The 26,920-nt window shown below is 43.3% G+C and overlaps 1 protein-coding gene across 1 annotated transcript in view; it reads left to right on the forward strand.

The window, feature by feature from the left end:
• SLC17A6 (solute carrier family 17 member 6) overlaps positions 1 to 26,920 on the forward strand; it is a 404,271-nt gene that overhangs the window by 202,111 nt on the left and 175,240 nt on the right. Inside the window, exon 6 of the mRNA XM_069623494.1 lies at positions 45 to 131. Within this exon, the coding sequence (XP_069479595.1) occupies positions 45 to 131 (87 nt within the window). The remainder of the gene's footprint in view (positions 1 to 44; positions 132 to 26,920) is intronic.

The raw sequence follows: 26,920 nt of genomic DNA on the forward strand, positions 1-26,920 counted from the left end.
GCTCTACTAACATCTTAACACATGTCTTATTTTTTTCTGTTCAGGTTCCTATGCAGGAGCGGTTATTGCAATGCCTTTAGCTGGAATTTTAGTGCAATATACTGGATGGTCTTCTGTATTTTACCTCTATGGTAAGATCTATTAACCTTTTAACAATGTGCATGAATTCAGCATTTTACTATACCTGAACTTGCATTTGGATCAATTTTAAAGGATTTCCTGGGATGTGTGTAAAACTATGAAATAAATACCGTAAATGTTACGAATCCCATTAATAACAAAACATGGCATTAGTTATGCAAGACATAATTGTCTTGTCAAAACATACACTAAAACACTGTATTCACAAAGAATATCAGATGTAATTTACTATCATCAGAAAATCTGTGCAATACCATATCTCCAAACATAGTTCCTTAAATCAAAAATGGATATTCTGATGCACACTACATTAAGTGCCATTGTAATTCACTCTTTGCCAGACAAGGGACTCATTAACATCTTAGAAAATAAAAATAAATGTACAAATGTTCTCCCACTCTCACAAATATTTTGTCATTGTTACTCAACACTTCCCACGCATGTTCAAACATTGCCATTCACCTTTACATCTAACACCCACGTCTATTCTTTGAACTTTACCGTGCAACGTAAATTCGCTCAATAAGAGTTTCTAAGACAATTTGTTTTTTTTTTAGTTAAATAAAGTTGCACATGTGTGTATGCCTTTTCTCCTTCTATATACCTCCTTCATATACCAACATTTCACTGACAAACTCGTCTGATATTAAGTTGCACCTGGTAAGTGGCCCTGTGCATAAGGTACACCAAAATGTACACAAAGCTGACAAAAGATAGTTCTTTTGTGAATCGGCATATGTCCTTTTGTGAATTGTTTGTAGATTACACACTCATTAAATACTGATGTTCCCTGTAGTATGTGACTATCATCTCTGGCAAATATGTATTGAATCGGGTCCTAATTTGGTAATACATATATTTGAGATATATTATTTGAGTTCAAAACTTTATTTAGCACTCCATGTTTCAAAAAGAAAACACGCGAGATGTGGAAAAAGTGACTGTTGTCTGTTAGTTTCAGTTAAATGGGTGTTTAGGAGACTAAAGCATTTCAAAGCAGCGGGTAGCATTCGGATTATGTTAATTTGTTTCATGATGCAGATATGCAGAATTTATGTTAATACTCTGTAGGTTCAGTGGCATTCGTTTTTGAACTGTTTATGCCAATTTAGCTTGTGTGTACCATGTTTAAGAATTAATTTGCATATCATTCGTACCCGACCCAAAAGGTGCTAAAAAGCAAAACGTCTTTGCACAGAATCAGGCTATCAGTGCTGCAGATCAATATAATGCCATATATTAGTTAAAACGTATGGGAAGACGTAACTGGGTATCTCCACTTGTGTAATACATTATTCAATCTGCACTAATATTACATAATTGTACAAATGTAGAAAGCATGGATTCTGTTTTATGTGGTGTCTTCCATTGATTACAGAAACGTGTATGTGTTTCAGTGCCTTCTGAAAGTAAGGTGAAATTCACCATTCAGATATGAGTCAATGAAAATCATGTATACAAAAATCCTTTAAATACTTACTCTCAAAGGCAAGCATAGGCATGATGGATCATGCAAAATGTAAACCCTTAGAATGTCCATGTAGTTCACCAGGTCCAATCTAACTGTTATTCTCTCAACGTTCTATGTAAGATGTTGTACAGGGCTTGAAATAGCACAAAAAAGGCAGGCTAGGGAAAATCGCGGGGCGGCCAATGCTTGGTGTTTGAACTGGGAGGAGTAGCTCAGGTTTATTTGAGAAGGGAGTAGTAACTAAATTAGTGTACATTAAGAGTAGATTTAAATCTATAGTGAGGCCTAGATTCAGTTAAGAAATTAGATGATTCTTTTGGGTCGGTTAGTGGCTCATTTTTTGTGGGTGAGTGTGGGTATGAATTGTGGGTGGAGGGGCACTACACCCATGTGCATTTAGCAGGTGTAGGAGAAGGTCAAAGCCATGAAAATCTAGATGCATTTAGTAGGCATTGATACTTACCAAAGCACTGAGAATCCCTTGTGCATTTCTTGGGGCATAATAGAAGGTTAAAGCACTGAAACTCCCATGTACAATTTGTACTCTTGAGAGAAGCCCATATCACTGGGAAACACAAGTGCTTTTTCTAGGTGTAAGAAAAGGACAAAGCATTTATAACCAGGCCTGCATTTTGTAGGCATAGAAGACAAATTCAATGAGAGCCACATGCACTTATAGGAGGAGCAGAAGAAGGCCGAAGCAGAACCCTGTGTGCATTAAGTATGCACAGGAGAAGGATAACACAGTAAGAATTCCATATGCAGTTGTTTAGGCACATGAGCTGGCCAAAGTACTGAGAATCACACTTCCATATAATTGGGAGAGAAGACCAAAACACTAAGAACCCATACGAATTTAGGTGGTTGTAAAAGCCAAAGCACTGGTGCAATTTGAAGGCAGAGGTTGAGGACAAACCACTAAGAACTCATGAGTATTTAGTAAGTTTAGAAGGCCAAAACAGGAGGACATCCATATTCATTTCGTATGCAGAGAAGGTCAAAGCACATTTAGGCAGTCTGCCTATTGAAGGACAGATGTACACTTAACATGTCCGATTCCTCTGCAGTAGCCAATCGTGATAGGGGAGACTGCATGAGTTGGCAGATGGGTGTACCTATTGCAGGCTTTTTTTATCTTCTGCATAGGAGAAGCTTATATAGTAAGTGGTTTTATACACCAATCAAGCAAATCAATCAGTAGCGAGAGATCTCGTACGCTGCAAAGAACCGGGGCACCTGTCATAAGTCAATCTGGGGCATACAGAAGAAATGTGATTCTGAATGCAGCACTTTTGAACTTGCATCCTGTGCTGGAGGCTGGATTTCAGGAAGAAGACGAGGAAGCAGAGTCCCCAACAAACAAGGCATAAACAGGAGAGGTAATGACGTCAACACAGAAACAAAGAGATGCAGAATAATATTTAAGTCCTGAAAATTCCCCCTTATTTCTTTGGAAACAGACAACCGTGAAGTATATGACAGCGATAATGACCCATCCCCTGATTTAAGAATGAGATACAGTGAGCTCTACGTGGATGATACCACAGATAGCGAGGATGGTGATGCAGAGCAAAAAGGTGCAGACATTGACAAGCCCATGCAATTTTTAATTCTAATCACTGTTCACAGGAAGCACGCTTCAAACACTCCCTAAGTGACATTGAATAGCCTTTTTACATTTAGAATGTCTGGTCCAAATACCCACATACTAGTGGTAGTTATTGTTTGTAGTCAGTCACCACAAAAACACTGGTTCCAAAGTAAACAACACACACAAAGCTCTTACAGAAAAGTGCACTAAGCAAACCCCAAGACAGAGGGAATTTTAGTGTGTGTCTCAACTCTGCAAAAATATGGGGGAGTAAAGTTAATGGCGAAAAAGTAACACACACATATTTCCACCAGTGACATATGCAAACAATTGTCTTGCAAGGCAAGCTGTTTACCAATTCGTGCATCTCTTCCCTGAAGGTTCACGTCAGATGGCATCATCTGTATGCTTGGCAGCAGGAAAGGGAGACAGGGAAACTTCCTACTCCTCAATTGCAGTCAATGGGCACATGCTAAGCTTGATACGGCACCATTATAACAGAGAATCCTGCTGATTCACAGAAATGCACAATCCCTGTCAGGAAATCATCTTTTACTGCACATCCCATGGCACACACATAACGTTGGCAACATATATTCCGTTCTACTACATTTTAGAGAACTGCACCTTCAGGTTGCTCCTTATCTGCATTGGTCCCCAATGGGAAATTCTGAGTAGGCATCTTCATGTAAGTTTCCGTAGTGTCATGTCTCTACAACCACGATATGAAAGCTTTAGGCAATGGGCGTGTGGACATGAGCCTGACATGTTTTTCATGACCATCACTAGGCAGCGGGCTTCCGTATCCAGCACCGCTCATCAGCAAAGCACAGACAGCAGCTGCCTAATGCCATTTGCAAGAAGAACACCTTGTATATGGATGGGTTGGACAGGAGGTTGCACAAGGGAATTAAATGAGGCTGTCGCACATTGTCTCACTCGGTGTGGTTTACATGTGGGCTTTGTATAATGTTGAAACAGCGCTCAGACTAATTGAAAACACGTCTGGCCTTCTTTATCTATGTATTCCATCTTGTGGTGACCCACTTTATAGAACAGTACTCACCACTAAATGAGATGGTATGTTTATGGCCCAGAAGAACTGCACCTGCTTTATTTGCCCGTGCTGTGCCTAGAATATGGTAGCAATCCTGCCATCAGAATACCACCTTCCTTACAAAAGCAGATAAACACAATGTTGACTCTCTGGAATTCAATCATCCATTTAGAGGCATGTCCATGAATAAAGTGCAATAGGGTGACAGACTACTGCAATATCCAAAGCAGAAAACTGAAGGGGGGTCCTACGTAACAGGACATATATGACATGTTGAACAATGTTTGTTTTTTATTGCAGTCTTCTCAATAGGCCACCCAATGGCCTGTCTACTATGTCACTCAGCAAGGTACTGCTGTAGGTCTATCTGTTGGAATTTTAACATAATACACAAGCATTACTTAATTGGCAATGCAGAAGCAGGGAATCCTTCTATGACATATAACAAGATGCCCATTTCTAAACAGCATGTTGATAACAATTAGAAAAATGCATGAGGATGCAGTTTAAATAGGTTGTTCTAGCCATTATTATGGGTGTATTAAAAAGACATTTTAAACACTAAATGGAACAAGAAGAATGAGTCAAAGGCCAGAGATCATATATTCAGTGTGAGATTCTACCCATGCAAATATGTACCCAGTTTTGCTCAATATCTTGTATGCCTGCTCCCCTAGCAGGGCGGCGAACAAACTCTTTATATCCCCTACAGCTAGTCTGATGACTGCTGTCTGCTTTTCAAGGGCATCGATCCATGTGTAATCTCCCACAGTGAGGAAGGGCAAGGTGTGCATTAAATATTTCCTCAATCCATGTGGGGCTAGGGCAGATAATGAGGTTGGCCCAGTCCCCTTTGTAGCAAAGAGAACTGGGTTCCCTGCTGATTATGCTTGGAGGCCCTCACTCGCTTTGTACTTTTGGCTGGGGCCATTCAGCCGGACTACAAAAAAAGTCTGTGGCTCTAGGGTGTTGTGAGGCCTCAGTATCCCACTCTTCACTGTCTTCCCCCTGGCTTCCCCTGGATTCCTTCTACCTTTAATATATCCCTGTCTGACATACCCCTCTCACTGCCCATGATTTGTACTTCCTCACTTGCGCACCACAATGATGTCTCACTGGGGGTGGTCTGAGCTACTGAGATTTGGGGCTAGTTGAGAACTTTGCCATTGATACTAAAGAGGATCCGTCCCACTCTCCATTCGTCACTAACTATAGGCATGCTCTGCCCCTCCTCTTCACCGTTTGCCTGTTCTTTTCGTACTCTGCTTTTTGTAATGCTGCCTCCACCTGCTTGCGAGCATTGTTCTCAATTGCAAAAATTGTCTGATCTTTGCTGGTGCCCCCAGGCTTTCCTGATGTCCCTTTCCCGTTCTCCATGGAAGTAGAAAAGTGGGGGTTGGTTTATCCTACAAAATGCTGTAAGTGATACGATCCGTATGGGGTGGTGGGGCGGTAGATGTTTTGCTAACCTGAGTAGATCCTTCCCCACCATTATCAAAATCACCTTCTTCGTCCACAAACATTGTCCATAATCAAGTATGCTCTGTCTATTTTTCAACTGTTTCCCTTTATCGGTTGGAAGTAAATGTGTGTGCTAATACATTCTTGTCATGGGTGCCCTCTTCACGCCATGGTTTAAACAATTTGCCCACAGTTCCCCAAACTCACTCTTTATGGTACTTCAAAATCTTTTCCTTATATTGTGGTAGAGCTGTCCGCATATGCTCCAATTGAGCTCAAAAGAAAGTCTATTGGGACCGACCCAATGGCCTTTCCTTCAAGCAAGTGCCTGATAGCAGATCAACTTTTTCACACAACTACTAACGACATTTAACAAGAAACACCATCATAAACACAATTAAAAAACCCATATCTGACACCATACACCCTCCTCTAGAGAGCTGCTAACAATATTTATCAACAAGCACCTTTCACATGTATCCTATTGCGATCAACACCTAACAACAAACACCTTCTTTACACAGTGATCAATAAAACGTGCAACACAACACATCTTTTTACACAATGATGTAAATCCTTCCTCTCTCCCTTTAACTCAAGACAAGGGTATTTAAACCTTCTCACAATCCTTTCCCTGGAACTGAGGGATATCCCACACTATGTTGTCTTTCCCTGCTGAGGAGGAGCTTCACCACAATAATTTCTTACTACACAACGCTGTCTTTCCCTGCTATAGGGGAGATTCCCCACACTACTTCATCACTACACCGTGTTATTTTTCCCCTTTAGGGAAAGCTTTACCTCAATAATTTGTCAATACACATGCAATATTATACAACATTGTTTTTCCCTTTACAAGGAGTTTCCCCACAATACTTCAGCAATTTCTAAGCAATAGCAATTTCACAAGCAATTCAAAATATCAAGAACACTGGGCCTAATCACGAGGTGGGTGGTACCCTGGTGGTAAATATGTTGAGATACTGCCCTATGCAATTAGCGCTACCACAACTTGATCTGGCCTATTAGCGCCAGATCACAAGTTACGGCATCGCTGTAAATTCCCATTTTTCCAGAGTCCATAGGACTCTCTGGGTAATTTTCGGCACTATTAGTGCAGCGTTAATTGCACCACGCTAATACCACCAGCAATAGACAGAAAGTCAGTGCATTCTTCCGAGCTCAAAGCTGGAGGTGAGTGCTCCGACCTTCCAAGAAACTGGGGATTGGTCAGAGCGATAATGCAGCGATAATAGCGTTACCACTGCATTTTTACTGCTCTGTCCAACTCATGATGAGGCGCAGTGTATTTTATACAAGTCATGCACCCAACTTACTATGGGCCTCATTACGAGTGTGGCTGTCCGAAATGAAGGGTGCCGGTAGCCACGTACTGGCACCCATTCCGGACCGCCACACTACAAGTCTGAGAACGGGGGCCTGCACCCGCCCACAGAGTTTTCATGAAAGCACCGGCACCATTAGCAACAGTACCAGTGCTTCCATCTCTTCACTCCCACAGAGTCCTATAGGCCTCCATGTGAATGGGGATAAACATTTTCCAGCGCCTCATCTCCAGATCTACGGGGACTTGTAATGTCCCTGTGGCATCTGGAAGTCAGGCACCGGCAAAGTGTTGCAAGTCCAGCGGCAAACTGCCAGAAGCACCAGTGGGTTACTGCCAGACTCTTAATGAGGCTCTTTGTGTCCTCTAAGTCTGCCCAATGCTGCACCCCTGTCAACAGCTTACACCGTCCTGGCCTGGCACCCCCAAGCCAGAAACCAGGCAGAACTCTAGAGAAACACTGCATCTGCTCACCTCTCTTTGTGTGCGCACAAAATGATTTCAGTAGGCAGGTGCCGTGACCCAGGACATGTGGCGGGGAACCCTAGCACTCTCTGGGGGGCACTAGAGATCACACTTGGTCACCACTTTGCAGACCCTGAAGAAAATCCAAACAATGAGGAGTGGTCCTGAACTGTACTGCAATGCAAAATAAGGACTGGGCAGTCAGTCAGTTTTGTGAGACCGAAAAGCAGAGAACTCGCCCGTCGACATCAGACAAAAATGGCATGAAACACAAAGAATATTTGTCTTAACTGGAGCCACCATTGTAAACCAGTCTAGCCATGTTTTAACACTTATCAAGTTTGCTTTATCCTTGATGTCAATTAAATAGTAACAAATGCTATGCCACAGTATGACAGTAAATGCACACTAGCACTATAGGCCAAGCTAGGTATGTAATAATACTTACCATGTTTGCTTGATGCCAAGTCAAAAATGTTATACCACATTAAAAAAGTAAATGTAGACTACCACTACTAATGCAGGTCAGTCTAGCCATGTAATATCTCTTACATGTATATCTCTGGCCCAGGGCCCTCTGGCCAATCTCCTCCTTTTTAATAGATGCTTCCTGTGTCTTATCAACTACGTTTCTTCTCCTGCTTTCCCTACTTACCCCTCTCTGGATCCTCTGCCACCTCTCCGGCACCCTCTGCTGCTTCTCTGGCTACCCTGTTGCCTCCTTTCTCAGCTACCTATCTGGCACTCTCTTCTTCCTCTCTGACTACCCTGCCTTCTCTTCCTTCCTCCTCTGCCCATCCTCGGGCATGACCAACACTTTCACAGGGTGCACCTCTGGCCTGTACCAATCCACAGAAGTCCTTTAAAGGTGGCAACCTGTTCCACATTGAAACTCTCACCTCTCGCTCTGCTGTCAAACACTCATCTGACATCTGCCGTCTACTGCAAGAGCTTGATTTGGATATACTCGGTCTCAGAGACTTGGTTCACGAGGCCATCTCTGTCACGAGTTTTGAGACTCTCCTTCCTGATGGCTACAAGATACTCTCCGAACCCAGAATTAACCATCCTGGTGGGGGTGTATCCTTGATTTTCCCAGAGTGGATCCATGATTCTGTCAATCCTATGCAGGACTACTCCTCCTTTGAATGCCTGGTCTGCAGGTTCTCTATCTCTTCTGGCCTCTCTCTCACTGTGGCCACTATCTACAGTCCACCTGGCCAGGTCGCCCTCTTCCACTCTGAGTGGGCTGACCTTTCCTCCTCCCTGCTTGCCTATACCTCTCAACTACTCCTCTGCGGAGACCTGACCATCCACTTGGATGCCACCAACCCCTCCTCGGGGCTCTTCGACAACCTCTGCGACTCTCTCTCTATATTCTTCCCTCTGGCCTGACTCAATCTGCAGGGCACACCCTGGATGTTCTGATCTCCTCAGACCCCCACCTCTCTAACCATCTCACCACTCCCCTCGCTTGGAGTGCCGCTTCCTCCTCTCCTCCCACCTCTCTTACTTCTCAGGTCAAGCCTTCCTGATCACTGCCACCTACCTTCTCAGTCACCTGACCCATGAAGTGTGTGTCAGTGGAGGATTTTGCCACTACTTTCTCTCCTCCTCCTGCACCGTTGGCTAACTCACACTCTGACACAGCCCACTCTAACCTTCATCTCTCTATCTATAACACTCTTGATGTACTTGCCCCTGTAATGAGGATCCATTTAAAACCCACTTCCACGTGCAACTCTTGGTATGATTCTGACGTTGCTATCCTTAAATGCAAGTGTAGGGTGGCTGAGAGGAAGTGGAGGGCTTCAGGTGCACCCTCTGACAAACTGGCCTGCGGACTGCTCCAAAGACAGTACAGACTCCCTGTCCTCTCTATGACGAGAGCCTACATCCAAGCCTGTGTCTCTGTGGCATCTAACAACTCGGATGAACATTTACAAATCTGCTCCTGTTCCCTCCCAGGCCCCCTGCACGGCCCTGGCTTTTCATTTCACCACTAAAGCTCAGGACAACCGGTCCACTCTCTCTTCCTCAACATCCTCTTCCTCCTCCTCTGCCCCCTCTGGCCCGTCTTCAGCTGCTTCCCCTTCTCCTTTCCCCTCCTTTCCCCTGTTCATCCACAACAATGTTTCTAGACAAGTCCGATCTATGAAAGTCTCATCAGCAGGTTCTCCCTGCTCATCCAAAACCATCCAGGACCACATCAACACCCTGGCTCAAGCCTTGTCCAGTTTCTGCAACCACTCCTTTGCCACTGGAACATCCCCACACCCCTTTAGCACTCCCTTGTGAAGCCCTCTGCAGATTCCTTTCTCTCCATTCTAACTAGCGCCCGATCGCCATCACTCCTTTCCTGGGCAAACTCCTGGAAAAGATGGCCATCTCCTGGCTAAATCTGCATAGTGAATCTGTTGGTTGTCTCCACAACAACAAATCTGGCTTCAGAGCTGCAAGAAGCACAGAAACTGCTCTCCTGAACACCCGTGAAGAATTGCTATCTAATCCTGACTCTAATCTTCATAAGTACTCATTCTCCTCAATCTATTCTCTGCTTTTGACATGGTCAACCATGCCATCCTACTCAATTGCCTCAGTGATAACCTGTGTATCACTGGTCAGGCCCTGTCCTGGTTGACCTCCTTTCTCACTGACCGACCCTCTGAGGTCCAACTGGCGTCTTTCCTCTCTTCTATCTCTCTCTCTACTGTGGTGTTCCCAAGAGGTCTAACCTTTCTCAGTGGCTATTCAAACACTACCTGGCACCTCTGGCCAACTGCAATGCTACATTCTGTTCTAACTGTCAGTGTTATGCGGATGACACCCAGCTCTCCTTTAGGCTCCCGTCAGCCAGCTTTGCACCTTCTCTCATACCAGACTGTCTGGCCGCAATAAAGGAATGGTGTGCTGCCAATGATCTCTGCTTTTCTGCCAGTACGATTAAGATCCTCCTCACCTGCTCTCTCCTTTCCTGTCTCTCTCTGGCCGCCCACCCTGGTTCTACTTTGTGCTCCTTCCTGTGAGACTAAGAACCTTGGTGTCATGTTTAACTCCACCCTCTTCTTCTCCCCTCACATCTCTGACATCTCTATGAAGTCACACTTTCAGCTGCACCTCCTCAGAGGTATTCTACCTTTTCTCACTTTCCCCCAGAAGCTCACTGTCTCTAGAGGCCTGGTCCTCTCCAGGCTGGATTATTGAAACAGCCTCTTTCTAAATCTGCCTGTCTCTACACTTCGACCTTAACAACTCATCCAGAACAGGACTTCAAGGGATCATATCTCTATTGCTCTCAAATCTCTGCCATGGCTCCCTGTGGCTACAAGGATCAAATTCAAGACCCTCTGCATCATCCACAAGGCTTTCTGGGGCCTGAGACCACACTACTTCCAACGTTCTCTTCCTAAACATCTTCCTTATCGAGCTCTCCCATCATCCACCTCCAATTCTCTGAGGGTCAGACGTTTTTACAAGCAGAGAATGGGGGGCAGATCTCTTTCCTCGTCTGAGGCCTCCCTCTGGAACAGCTTCCCTGCCTCTCTCAAACTTGAGCAGAACCACCTCTGGTCCTGGAAGCAACTCAAGACCTTCCTTTTTGCTTACGCTTTCTCTATTCATCTGCCCTGCTAATGTTCCTGATATCTATGCACACTGGTCACCTGGCCAGCCCTGAACTCGGGCCTAGGCTCCTGCGTGTCCAGTTACCCTTGCGCTGCCTCTGGGCTCCCTCAGCATTTAAGGGTCTGTATCTGTAACCCTACAGTCCCTTCTTTTTGCACTTAAGAGCCACCCTCTGGCAGCACTTATTGAGTCACCTGCACTTCTCCTTGGCCCCTGCTCTGTCTTGGGACTTCTCCCCTCCCCTCTTCCCCGCACTTGCATGATCTGAATGGCACAAGTCCTAGTAAGATCGTTGTATGTCCTCCTTCTGTTTCCCGCTCCTTGCCTTGTCACATCTAGAAACACTTATGTACAGGTGCATTTTAAATGACTTATCATATCATATCATACCATATCATATCATATCATATCATACCATATCATACATTTTTATTTTTCCAATGATGGCAAGTAAAAAATGTCCTCCCACGTTAAGAAAGTATTTTTACATGGAAAAGTAGTGGCAGTCTGCATATACTTCCTAATGTGGCATGGAACATTTTACTTGGCATCAAGGATAAAGAAAACATAACTGTTATTATGCAGCTAGATTGATCTATATTCAATTTAGGATTCATTTCACCTTGCTGCACAGCAGCGAGACAAACACAGAACACTCAGTGAGTACACAGTGGCCCCCCAAATCCTGCTCACAGCGGGATAATTTCTGTCTTCCGTATCTGTTATGCCTGCCAGACTCAGAGTATACAATTCCCTTTATCTGGGTTTACAAATGACAACCACAGACCAATGTACCTGGTAAGCCGATGTTCCACTCCCTTTAATAAACATGGCTTCCCCTCCCTGATCCGTTCTGATTTCCCTCGTTCTGCTACATTTGTCCTATCTGTTCCACCCTTTCCAGTTTTGAGTTACACATCCAAATTTATGTCGATATATAGTCCTAGCAAACTTTGACAGGAATTTGGAAGTACCCCTTATGACAGAATCATATATTCTTAAGCCAAACATGTACCATGTATAAGTTAAACAATATAAAAAATAAGATAAACTAAACTCTGTGATGATGTGTCAAACACTTCATGTAGTTAGTAATTACATAGAATTCTTCCTGTCTACAAAACACAGACAGACACTGTTATGGCTGGTCCATTGCATTTTGGATCAAATAAATCCATACTCAGTGAAACATTCTGCCTGCATCTATTCAATCATATTCAGTAAACCAATGAATCTGAAATGTGTGATTACTTATCCTCAAGTAAGTTAGGTCAGTCTATCTAAATAATAACACTACGGTTTTTGTCATGCACATACAGGTATCACCCACTTTAATTTTTGGCAAACACAGTGCCAAGGTGGGAAAAACAACACCACCAGAAGACTTGGTCCACTTTGCCGATTCTAAACCCTGATGGAATACTTCAAACTATATATTCCAGTGAAAATAATCCAGGACTAAGAGTAAGTAGTACTGCAACAAGGAGGCCCTCAACGTGTGCCCTGAAGAAGCACCAACAATGTTCTAGTTGCCATCCAGATGCCAAAGACACTCTTCACATAAAAAAGGGGAGTAGAGAACAGGTTAGAGAGAATAAGTAGTAGCAGGAGTGGGAGCAGATGACGTGGAGGTAGTAGAAAGAGGGAACTGAAGAATAACTGAAGTTGCGAAAGATGGAAAAGAAGAGAATAACGCTGCAGTATTAAAAGAGAAGAAGAAGCAGACCCAAATGCTCCCCAAATACAGAAACTGGCGGGGAGCACTGTCACAGTCCAAGAGACGGCAGAAACCAGGGCTTTGGTCAGTGGTGTCCCACCGTCTTTTTAAGCTGCTGCAGGTGTGCACAGACTGTACATCTGAGCACAAATGCAAAACCGTTTGTACGCAGCTATACTGCGAGGGCTACTCCGCTGCCTCATGTTATAACCCAAAACTCCCCAATAGGGTTAAAAGGGCTCAACCACACAGCTTTTTGCACATGGTGCGTGCTCCACGGAGAGGGCACAGTGAACTGTACCAACTGCGAAAAAACAGCCGAGAAAACCACAAGAGAGGATGGCAGGGGACAAGGTACACCAGCGTACTCTGAGAAAAAACCTGGCTGAAAGGGGAAGTCCCAAAATGCCACAGGAAGGAGTCAACAGTCAGCTGAAGCTGGCTGGTTTCGATTCGGCTCCACAATTTTTACGGTTGAGGGTGAGCCGGGCGGAGACACGAGAGGAGGTCTTGAGAGGAACCCAGTGAAACAACATTTCTCCTAACTCACCAAGACTGACAGCAATATCGCGGCAAGTCGTGAAAGTGGGGACTGAAGACCGGAGCATTCAGCATCGTATTCAAGCAACGCAAGTAATATAAACAAGTGGCAAGCAGAAAATAGCTAACTGCCGACGTGAAGTGGAGATCGAAACCCCGGGCTGGAGTGTACATTTTTTAAATAACCATTTTTCCTTGTTCCATTAATTCAGGAAAACTAACGTTGACATAACATTGTTAATACTTGACAGGAGAATATACCAAGTCTGCTAGACACTAGGACAACCACAATAGATCATTTATACTCACATAACTGTCAGTAAAGGAAAGACCAGGGAATGTGGATTGTCCTCCCTGGCATTGTAAGATCTGCTTCATAGGGAAGTCAATCACTTCACAAATAGTGGAAACCCCAACAAGTGAGAGAGTCTTGCTTGTGACTTTGTGTAACTTTGTTTTGAGACACTTGTGGGTGCTTTGCTCTACACTCCAGGAAATTATGCACAGGGAACTGAGGAAGGCTGCAGGAAAGCAATGGAAGGACATTTTGTTTTCTCCTTACTGTAGTTTTGAAGCATTTAGAGTGTGAGGGTCAGATTAGGGTTTGACACAGGACAGTGGACATCATTTTGTCAATTCTGACAAGAACTGTCTCCTTAGTTAGTTGTGTTGACATAGGTAAACCACTCATAGAGTTAGGGCTAGTTGTTTCATCCCCTTTTATTATTTAAATAAAAGCATTGTGGAACAAGCAAAACTATGTCTGTCGCCTTACTCCGTCCCGTTTCACATTTTCTTTTTTCTTGATGCATAGTAACTGTGCATATAGGCTAAAGCAAATATAATTATTATTTCATGGCAAGACTGGAATACAATATATGTAGGCTAGTTTATCCACATAGGGCTTGATTGACTCTATATGCACAGTAATTGTGCATCAAGGATAAAGCAAAGATAAGTGTGATTATATGGCTAGAATGACCTACATTTAATGTAGGACAGTCTGCCACATTATAAGACTCATCATGCTTGCTTTACCTTTGATACACAGAAATTGTGCATCAAGGGCCAAGTAAACCTAACATTCAATGTAGGCCATCCAGTCATGTAATAACACTTCTCCTACCATTTAAGCTTTACCATTGATGCACGTTACTGTGCATAAAAGTTAAAGCAGCAAGAATGCCGTACCTTGAGCAGTGCTCACCACTAATTGTAGGGGTGGTGGTTGACTCACACACACAAATGCACACACCTTCACCTGTGCATTCATACATCATTCATATACCTCCTTGCATGTACTCATTCATAGAAACAAGCACCAAAATACATGCATCCATAAATACACATTGCATTAAAAACACTTACCTTAGCTGCATGCACTCGCCACATGAACAAACGCTGTCACAGGGAGGCCTGTGTGGCCCTCCTCGCCTCTCTGCAATGTAAACACACTGACTGACAGTAAAGGACTCCTCTCATGTCAATCAGCGAGTCTATGCTGCTGGCATAATAATGAGAGGTGACCTACTGTCCTACTTCCTCCCATTATTATGTGCTAAATTTGTTGCAGAGCCAAATGGGCTCCTCAACAAATAAACACAAACATACATAGTGGGAAAGTGCCCCTGGTCAGAGGCAGACAGCACAGTCCCCCAGGGAAATAAAGCACACAGAGACTTGCTGCGTGACAATCAGGACAGGCGGCATCCTGACACTCAAGAGACAGGGCAGCACACCCCATCCATAGTGGCTGGCCACAACTGGTGACTCCTGCTTGTGTTGCCTGCCCACAGCCCTTTTGCAGCATGTCCCACTCAAAATTTGTTGCAAATTCCCTTAGCCGTTCCTCCTTTTCTAACAGGTTTTATAAAGACCACCCTGTTGCCATGTAATGATGTGGAAAAGTCTGCAGGTTTAGGTAAGACTTATTATTAAGTATTCCAAAACTCACTAAGAAAAGGGCAAATCCGCCAGTGTCCTCTACCCAAGTCAGTTCATAACTGTAACTTTAAGAATGTCAGGCAGCATTCTGACTTGCCTGTATGCTATCGTGAAGTTGTAGGCAAAGAATATTGACAACATGTACAAAAAAATGTTCCCATGATATTCACTGAAATATTGTTCCAAAGCTTTGGGCCAAGCCACTTCAAAAAGGCATCACAAGTTTGCTCTTGCTTGTTTACTGATAATAAACTCTCACTTGCTACTGCAGGTCTGGCCGAGTTTATGGTCATTTATCTCTCCAGTAGCAAGCTGGAAGCTATTAGTCATGTGATGGTGTGAATTATTTCGAATTGACCATCATTTCCCTCACCCCCAATACACATGTTGGGGAGTGAGGATGATCGTTCCAGGCCCTCAAGATATTTTGCACAATTAGACCCACCTTGGTAAATGCACCTTTTGTCCATAAAGCAGGTTTATTGTACGGATGGACGGGAGGGGGATTAAATGATATCTAATAGTCACACTAACCCTGGTCTCCCAGAACCACTCAAATTACACACATTGTGCCTGATTCATGTAATTATTTGCGTGAAAAACACAGATGTGCGCGCCTTTCTGAATGAAAATCCCTGTTTGAAGTATGGGGATTTTCGGGCAGAAAGACGCGCAAATCTGCATTATTCTCACAAATAATTCCATGAATCAGGCTGATTATATACAGTTTGCAACAGTTAATATGCTCCCCCAGATACTGTTACAAAGGCACACCTCAAACATGATTGGTTGCCCTGTACAAGAAATCTAAAACCCACACAGTTCATTGGACACAGACATTATAAAACAATCCCATAAAAACGTATAATTACAAGGTTTACATTTCCAACACACCCCTTCCCAAAAACCTCTCCATATTTGGTCGCAGCCTTGCCTCTTAGTTACAAAACAACAGCATTCCAATTAATGACACAGACAGACTTGCCCCAAAATACCTTGGGACATGAATATGAGAGAAAGACACATACATTCCCTTTTGACCTATTCATGTTTGCTAATCGCATTGCCCAAATCTGTCCGGTGTCTTATTTGTATGACTTCTACGTGACTGACCTTTCCTTTTCGCATGAGTTCCGCCCACTCTCTGATAACACAATCGCCCTCCTGAAATGTATACTACTGATCTCTGCAAGTACCCTGGGAGAAGCCATCTGTTCCAAACAACCCTGTGAGTTCACAAAATGCCTATCCCTTACAACAATGAGCTCTCCTGTTTACCAAAGATAATTTCTTCCCTTCGCCCTCCAGCACTTGATCCATCGACAAACTGAACACAGCCACTCCGTTGACCAACTTACAAAACCTGTTCCATGACTTCCGACAGGACCTTTGCAAGCATTTGCCACAATTACAAAAACACCCTTCTAATTAATCCACAATATGAAGACCCATGATAAACAGAGCAACCACACCTCATATATTTCACATCTTTTACTAAATTCAAAAAATACTTCCCATACATGTATACCATTATGTGTGCATTTTATACTTATTATGATCTCCTCTAATAACCGCCATTCATACAGCTAAACTCTACGTGCACATATTGATCTCTGCTTCATCTGAGTGTGGAGTGGCCCCTCCGTGTGACAATGTTTCATTGTTATGTTTCTGTGCACATGCAAATCTACAAATGTATCCCCTCTACAGAAAATAACACAAAGTAACCTAAATGTAACACTTATCCCATTTACCATAAATCATGTAATATTTGTAGCAATTTGTGTAAGTGACAGAAATTATGATGATGATGTGTGTCCCCCCCAGTCAGTGGTATGGCGCGAAGTTTGAACTTTTCCAATTTCCCAAATGAACTGTAATGAAGGCATGGTATCAAACAGTAAGACAGACACAATTGATCATAGTTCAAAGGTGTTTATTGAACTTCAATTGGGTTTGAAAAACTTCTATCTAATCCTAAATCTAAAGATGGGAGTGAGCTACAACCATCACATAATACTAATGCAGTCCTAGTGGTGTCTTGTCAAAATACAAGGGCCTATGCTAATACACCTATTACCAAACCTTACTTCTAAATACAAATGATGTGGGAAACAATGCTATACAAAAGAAAAGTGTTCAAAAAATGATATGTCAGGATATTCAGGCCATTGGCTTCCCTTCCCCAAATTTTCAGCATGGGACAAGGCTGAACACTCAAGCTTACCACAACCTCTGGCTTGTCTAGCACAAGAATGCAGTTCAAAACGTTTACATCGGGCCTTCTGTGCCAAAGTCTCTTTGCCATTCAAAGTCTGTCATTTTAGAGGGCCTGATGCAACACGACAAACATCAAAGTTCCTTTCTGCTTAGGATTTCACACATACAAATTCTCAGATGATTTTCTGTTCACCCTGGGTCCCCCTCTGCCGGGCTCAGACCCACTTTAACACAAAACCTTCAATTGGTCTCCCTCTGAGGGGCTCGGACCAAATTAATCTACTGTTATTACTTCTCATCTGGATACCTATGGCAGCAAGATAGTACAGGCAAGGTTGTTATGCCACACATACCCTTGCCAATTGCTTTTGACCAGTTGCACTATCCTGCACACTTGTCAAAACAACACACTGCTGCAGACATACACCCTAACCCTTGTCCCGCCCTACTGGGCCATTCAAAGAGCTCCATATCGACTACACGGATATGGGTGAGCAGTGCAATGGGTTAAGGTGTTTGATAGTTGTGGTGTGTCCTTGTTCACGGTGGGTTGAGGCTGGTGCTTGTGCATATCCTGATGCTAAATGTTGTGCCAAATCTTTAGTGAGGAAGGTGTTTTGTCGGTCGAGCGTCTGCAATGTCTTGTGATCTGAAAATGGCACCCATTTCTTTAATGAGCTATTCAAGGAGATTACAGCGTTACTGGGCATAAAGCATTGGATGTGCACAATTTACCACCCACAGGGCAATGGGGTTGAAGAATGGATAAATGGACTGATGAAGAGCAAACCTTCGAAGCTATGCACAATGCAAAAAAAATAATTGGATGCACTGTTTGCTCCTGGCATTGTTCAGTATGCACACACAGCCCTGCAAGGATCACCAATGATTGCCTCATCAGGTAGTAAGAGGACAGCGAATGAACATGCCCCTACCTCCCGACAGAAAAGAATCAGGTGCTCAAAGGGCTGTGTCTGTTCTAGGGGATGAGTTCAGTGATTATCCTTCTGCCTTAACAAAAGCCATAAAATATCTCTCTCAACAGATAGCACCACCACAGCCTGAAGACACACCAATGCTGCATATAGCTCAGTGACATCCCCATTACTACATCTGTTCCCAGGAGATTGCGTGTTTGTCAAGAACTTCGTCCGCATATGGAGTGAGCCTAGATACAACAGTACTTACTCGGTTGTCTATGCCACTCCTCTAGTGGTAAAGCTTAAGGATCTGCAGTATTGGATTCACCTTTTGGATGTCCATAAAGCACCCAATACGGCACCCTCTGCACAAGAGATCGAGGAGTAAATACTATGATAAGAAATTATATGCCAAATTAACAAGTATTAGGTGTGCATATGCATATACCCAGTGATAAGAAAAGATTGTTGTGTTACTGCTTATAACAACAACTTTTATCCTACATTACTCCTATTGTGTTTAAGATACTTGTATATACCTTTATTGTATCAATGCTGCTATACACAATTTGCATTTTATTTTTCAATATCTTTCCTCTCCTCTCCACTACTCTACATCTTCCCCATCCTCCTTTTATTATCTTTTTCCATCTGATTTATCATGATAAAAATACAGGTATCTGTAGATACGCCTGATGAGTGCCCACAACCTCCTCTTTGTGAACACTATGTTACAAATGCATTTTTTCCTTTATACTTGTGTAACACGTTGTGTAGTTGGATTATTTATCGTTAACTAGGTTTGCGTTAGGCATATATTTGTGGTGTAGTTTTATATGGGGAGGTCATATAAAAGGGGGGGGGCAAGGAAATGTCCAAGGAAATGTTATTATTTCATGATCACTGAATGCCAATATTCTTGCATCACGGAAACTACATGTGTCAGTATCGAATGGTACAGGGAACAATGACACCACTGGTACTAATGTCAATACATCTCAGAAAGAGATAACACATTTTAATAAACTTGCCATGACATTATTTTTTCCAAATATATTTCATGACATAATCGCAAATGCAAGTACATTTAAACTTTTTAAAAGGCAAGCAAAAAGAAATAACTATGACAAGTATCCAGGACTAGGGTTAGATGTGATAGAGTATGTGCATCACCCAGAGTCAGGTAGTAGCTGGTATGCAGCCATGAGCTCAGTGGGGAAAAAGAGGGTTAATGGGAGTTATTAAATCTGTTCCTTGATATGACACATGTCTGGGGCCCCCAAGGTATTAATGCCACAAGAGGTTCCACTCTTGGAGGCCCAATGTTTGGTACATCTTACATTGTCAAGACTACAAAATAATTTTCAGGCACATAGCATACAACTCATCCTAATGGATCCTGACAATCAACAATTTGTTAATGAAATCTCAAAAGCCTACAGTATTTGCAGAGGCCATATATGAAGTTGGAAGGTGTAAAGTTTGTTGCAAACAGATGGCAAGAGACTACAATGAGCTGCACAGCAGGAGGCCTCGTGGGATTCAGAGACGAAGTTGTGCAGAAGGTGAATGCTGTACGCTGAGACTATTGGAATGAGCATGTGGCATAACTCACATGGATTGAGGTGATGGAAAAACCTGTGAAAGTGCAAAAGCAAGAAGAATATGAACTGTGCTTTTACAACGAACGAAGCATCTTTGTGGGGGCCTACAGCAAGTGCAACAAGATATTATACACTCCAGACCTCAAAAAAAGGATAGCTGCAGTAATGGACAATTATTGGATTTGTGGCCAGCATGAGTATCTGCACCTCCCACCTCTATGGAGGGGTACTTGCTGGATGGCCTCATTGCATCCTTGTGGTCCTTGAGGAGCACTTACTAGTGGGACCAGGTGGGCTCTGCACCAAAAACAGAACCTGTGGTCAATGTCCCTACCACAGTTCTGCCACAGTGGCCTGTATTTCGTATTCTACCAGAGAAAGAAAAGAAAGAAAAGTTGCAGAGAAGGAGAATATCCAATTAACTATAATTAAAGAAATATCAGACCAGTGCAGATTGTATGGCAAGGAATAGACTTTATTTGCATCACTGTTACTGCCAGGAGTGCAAGCAGCTGCCAATGCCAAATGGCTCCAAATTGTCTGCTAAGAGGTGATACAGTTGGCAAATGACACGGGGCAGGGACTCAATGCCATACAAATGGAGATCCAGGCAATTGGGCTGATGATTTTGCAGAAGCATTATGTTTTGGACTTGCTTACTGCAATGGAAGGTGGGGTTTGCAAAAAGATTGGGGATTACTGATGTACATATCAACCCCCAAAGGATTCTTACAATGGGTTCCTTACACACATAATAGAGGCCCTACACACCCTTGGCTCCCACATGCAAACAGAGCTGGTTTCCAGAAAAGTGACTGTTTCAATTACCTGTTTTCATGTGCACCACTGTGGATGGGGGCGTCAGATATTCTGCACGTGTCAAATGGGGCTTCAATACTGTGCCAAGGCAATAACTAGCAGTCCAATGATTATGGTTTCAATTGGGGCACAGCACACCTTGCGGTCCAAAAGACAGCCAGGTACAAACTGCAGTGTCTTCAACCCCCAGGCACTGTCACCTTCCGCCATCAGAACCCAAAAATTATGACGAGTACTGGGTACATCTTGCTGCAGGGGTTGGGGGTTGAATTTACATGACGTGTATCCCAGAGCAGTATGTCCAAGTGGGAGAGAGTGTGCGATCAGTATGTAAAGCATGGTACCAGAGATGGGGACATGACCATATGGGGAAACTGAAACATTGGAATGGGAAAGAATATCGGAAGAAGAGAAAGGGAGCTTGGCATGGGAGTTTGTTAATTTGGATTTAACTAAAGAGGGAATTGTTGGGGGCGAGGACCATCGCCTTAGGCCACCAAGAGATTTCACACAAGGAGGAGAAATAAGAGCATGATGTAGGGATTCAGGGATCCTACAGGGGGAGAGGGGTGCTCATATAGGTGGACCTATGGTCACCATTGTAGAGGCTTTTTGCTATAGCTTTTGCTGGGAATGAGACACCATCTAAGAAAATAGCAGCAATTTTTAAATCAAGGCCTAGTGCCACACTAGAGCCAGAGCAGCAGGCCTGTGCCCAAAATTAGATTGTAACAAAGCCTGTGGAGACTCATAAACATTCCATTGACTCATACTGTTAGCATTTGTATCTTAGAAGGAATGCACCCTGCAAGGCCATGAGGGGGCTGAGAGCTCCTCGTGAAAAGCTGTCCCACGAGAAGGAGGGCACAAGCCTGAGACCTTCACCAGAACAAACCCTAAATTATAGTGTCCAGATTCCACGTCCCAAGACCCCAGCATTCCAGTGTATTGGTCAATCCCAGACCAGTCACCATAAAACTGTTAGTGTGATAATCCATTAAAAATGTCATAGCAGAAAGAGTTCATCCCACCGAGGTCCCTGTGATTTGTACTGCGAGGTGCCATGGAGGCACAGTAACACATTTAAGTCCAAGGTGGGAAGAACTGGAATGGCGCTGATGGGTCTGGGATCAAGCAGGGGTGTATTGTTAATGCAACCTCGAAAGTAGCCTCTGCACCCATGCTTTCAGTACCAGGTGCACATTAGGCCATAGATAGGAGATGTGCTGTATTGTTTTTTATAATTGCCAATTAGTAGCCCAGTGTTTGATGACGTATGAAGCAGGATCCTGAGACCAATGGCCTGGCATCCCCTATGGAGCAGGCCGCCTATGTATAGGGTTGCTCCAACCAGCTATGCAGAATTGTAACCTAACTTTTTTACTTGAATTTACCTCCCTCTGAATTAGTGAAAGGCATGTGTGGCAAAGTAGTTTATTTACCATTAGATCTTAAAGAACATGTACACACTCTAGGAGTGCAACGGCCTATAAATCAATCTTTAATTATCTTAGTACATGGCATACCTACAAAAGACAAAAAAAATTGGCAACAACTTGTGGACTTACATAAAGTTAGACAAGCCCTGCAATATCTAAAAAACAACAATGAATACTATAAAGAAATTAATATTGAAGAAAACCTGAGAGAAACCATTGAAATAATTCAAGAGTCACCAGAAACTGGTCAATTTCAACTTCTAAATCCTGCTACAGAATCCAATATTGTAGACCATTATACAATTCATCCTTTACACCCTAAAGACACTATAGCTGATGCATGGGAAACGTACCAAATGTGTCAAGCCAAAGGATCTCCAATCACATATGGGAAACAAGTATAGAAGCACAGACCTTTCCTCTACTCTTTCCTACTGGAAAAGGAGAAAGGTACGATGATAGACCCACACAGATAACAGAATCAGAATATTGCTCTTTATGAAGTATTCTGACGACCCCAGATTCAGACAAAACATGGAATACATATTCCACCATCTCTTTGAAAGTGAACTAGCAACTCTATGCTATGGAGTTGCACACACATTAAAATCAGGTACCCATTTTCAAAATTATTACAAAAAGTGCAAGAAAAAGATGAGGTTTTACAGTCAAGTATTACAAATCTTTTAGCAAACATGCGAGGTACAAAAGAATTCTGGGTCCGACGTCACAGAGATGTACGCTGTATGATAAGAAACCTTGGCCTACCCACTTGGTTTGTTAAATTAAGTTGTGTAGAATATGCATGGGAAGATTTACACAATTTCCTATGCATAGGAAACAAAAACAAAACAAACATAGATATAAAAACAACAGGAGAACTCTGCTCTCTAGATCCTGTAAATATATCAAGATATTTCCATCATCGCTTCATTGCTATGCTACACTTTATTTGTAGTAAGACTGTTCCTCCCCTCAGAAAAGTTCAACACTTCTTTTGGAGAAAAGAATACCAATCCAAAGAAGCACCACACATCCACATGCTATTATGGATTAAAGATGCTCCTAAATAAATTTGGTCAAGACAGTGATGCCACTGTTTTGCAGTTCATCCACAAATATGTCACTTGTGAAATCCCTTCACAAACAACACATAGGGCCTCATTACGACCCAGGTGGTAGCGGGTTAATAGTGCCAGTAGAGGTGCCAGTGCTGTTAACCCCCTACCTCCTCATTATGAGGTCTGCTCGTGGGTCCCGCTAAGGAAGCCTGGTAAAAAAACAGGCATCCTTAGCGGATCCCACGAGCAGACCAGGATGCTAACAACGGGCCAGTCATTAACAGGCCCATTGTTAGCATCCTCCCCTTTCTCATTGAGAGTACCCTGCAAAGCTACTTCAACGTCGTTACATCAGAGGATCCTCTGTTTATTCTCCTTTTGCATTCCAAGCCTCGCGAGCCATTTCACTAAAGGAGTCTTTGTCGTTCCTTGCCGGTGTGCAGAGGGGGCAAGCACAGTGTATAACTTGTCATATGCTGTTTTGGTTAGTAGAAGGGAGTAATGGCAGCAAAAAAAAAAGGGAGGACATGCTTTGCTGGAGTGTAAGCACAGGTTTGCACAAGTGTACCTGAGAAGGTACTGTACTTTGGGCCAACACCATGGCGCGCAAATTCTACAGTTGGCAGCTGCGTTTGTGGTCCTGGCTTAGGAGAATTCACCTGGTGGTGTTATTGATAGTATCTTGATCCCTCTGTCGTGAACTGTTCTGAAGTTGTAGAGTTGTCATTTTCAGTGGAAATGTCATGTTTAATCCAACTTGGGGCAACTCTATTGTTTAGGGAAATTTGCATCTGCATGTTACTGTAATGTGATTATCGCTGTAATGTGGGACCTATTACTTGCTATGGTATTTTGCATGTTCCAAGTCATTGAGCGTTGCTTTGTGTGGTTTATAGCTTGACGTGGATGTGACTGTGCTTACTTGAGTATGATGTCAGCAGATCCTGGAATGAGAGTTTGCAGCATATCTGACATGGCCTCTGTTATTGAACTTTAGCTATGTTACAAAGATTTATGTGTCATGCATGTTTTTTAATAACAAAATCTTTGCCTCCACTGCACCAACAATGTTAAAGGACTTTGTAGCTCTAGGACATTGGACTTGATTATAGTAGAATTTCTCTCGTCTGTCATGCCTTTAATTCTCAATTTGCCACACTTGTGTGGTATGATATGATAGGTTATTTATGCTGGCATAGCAAACCACTTGCGTGGGTTGTGGTGGCCCAACCCCTGTGTTTCTGTGTTTTTCAGTACAGTGTCCACTTATGGGGCTTGACTGGTCTGTGCGATAGTGTGGTGCAGTGTCTGCTGTTGGAGCCGTCCAGGGTGTTGGACAACCTGCACTAGTGGTCACCGGCCGTGCCTGTTTCTTGGGGTGTTGGACACCCACACTTGAGGGTGTTTCCTGTCAGGATAGTTGGACATCAGTACCCTGAAGGGGTGGTCCTCTCCATCTGCTAGTACACCGGAGTAGGTGCCTGTGCCCTGTGCCCTAGAATTTGTTCATCATTGCAGTGGCATGGTAGTAGCTGAAGGGTGCACTGTGAATCCGTGCACTTTAGTTGTTGCCGGTAGGGTGAATGAGGGTGTTGTTTTGAGATTGTGTGTCATGGTGGTGTGTTGTTGAGTTAGGGCTAGTTCCTTTGTTAGAGTGTCTCTTGTGGTTCTCCGGCAGACTTTGAGTGCACTTGTATGGCTGCTTGGCTTCATTGTAAGTCATTGAGGGGGTGGGGTAGGTGGGAGCATGGCTCTTTGATCCTCGGAAGGGAGTGTGTGGAGTTTGGGTTTGGAGTTTTGGAGGTTGGTGTGGCCAGAGTGTGGTTGACATTATGCTTTTGCCGCATTACCATGTGGTTTTCCTTTGTGCTCCTTTCCATACCCTGTACCTTGGTTTATGTTGAGGAAGGAGAGATGTTATATACTGAGTTTCCTTTGCCTTGGCCCTGCATAAATGTTGCCTGATGGAATGCCTGGTGGAATGTATGCCTGTGGAATGTTATGGTATGAGTACCCCTATGTGTTCCATGGATGTCAGTTGGAGTGAAGCAGTCTGTGAGAGTGGAGGCCGGTAGATGTCTTCTTGTACCCTTCTTGTATCTGCTTGTACCTTCCTACTAACTTACCTTTGGACTTACCTGTTGTATACATTTTGTTATCTAGAACTTAGTAAAGAAGTTCACTTCCCCACCTGGATGTCTGGACCCTCATTTCACATCTTATCACCTTCCTTGTAGAAAGTATCAAGGAGGAGAAGAAAATAACCTGCATTGCCTGTGGCAAATACAACAATGGAACACACAGCACCAATGTGTCTCATGTTTACCCAGAAGAAACTGTGAATGCTGATGTTGTTGAAAGTCTTTTCTAAAATGTGTGAAGTAAACCTTTCCACAGAGTACTTGTAGTAGTGTTAGGAGTGTTTGTCCTGGCAGGCAAGCATACCAGGATAGGGATCCTTTAGCAGGTTGGTAGACCAGGAGGTGTTAATGAAGAACTGCATTGTGATTGAACATTGCGAAGTAGAATAAGTGCAAAGTCACTAAAGTGTTTCACAAATTGTGGTGGAATCATCCTGACAAAATATTTTTGTTGATACAGATGACCGATGAAAGTATTTTTGTTTTCTTAAGAAGAAGAGGTTGTGTTGAACTTTTGTATTTACTTGGAAAGATATAGGGCCTGATTAATGTAATGTTTTCCTATGGGATTGCACCATTATAAAACACTTCCATGAATCAGGCCCAAAGACTCTTTATCTGGTGCAAGTCCAAGTGAAAGACTTTTTAAGCAAGAATAACTTTGTGATAATAACTTGGATACAAAACAGAACTGGTTTATTTGAACCTTTGATTGATAATTCTGCTTTGAACCTGGGGAAGCAGATCCGACCCAGGTTAAAAAGAGTACACAGCTATCAGTTTTATGTTTAACATAACTGTCATTTCTGTTACATTTGAGTTGCCATGTATTACCATTATGAGTTTGATGTATGTATAAGTATGAGGGACAGATTCCTTTTATTAGACTGTTTTCATTTTGTTTGTTTTGATAGTCAGGGAAATCCTCTTTAGGTTAGGGATAATGAGGTGTTTTTCAAACCCTTATCATTTAATGAAATGGACTCTTGTAAAAAACATTTTCCAAGTTGTCCGCCTCCCATTTCTGATGTCTCACACATCCCAGCGAGATCATCAGTCCCCTCAGCCACCTGAGGGAAGTCTGACTGTCCTCCCAGGGGGCATGGGCCAGGCCTGCGCAGACCAGACTGAAGTGCACAACCGAGGTAGCCCTGCAGATGGACGAGTTCATGAAGGTCTGCCTGGCCCGAGTGCCGCACGGGATCAGGTAGAGGTGCATGCCATAGGGAGGGCTTGGTGCTGGGTGGATTTAGGATCTCTAGGACAAGTGAGTGTACCCTTGCATGAATGTGTGATACTGTGGTTTTATGCCCACTGAGGGGGGATGGAGTTTTTGTGGTGTTCTGGACACATCCTACAG

This window comes from Ambystoma mexicanum, chromosome 11 (assembly GCF_040938575.1).
Source record: "Ambystoma mexicanum isolate Mex_15411 chromosome 11, UKY_AmexF1_1, whole genome shotgun sequence".
NCBI lineage: Eukaryota > Metazoa > Chordata > Amphibia > Caudata > Ambystomatidae > Ambystoma > Ambystoma mexicanum.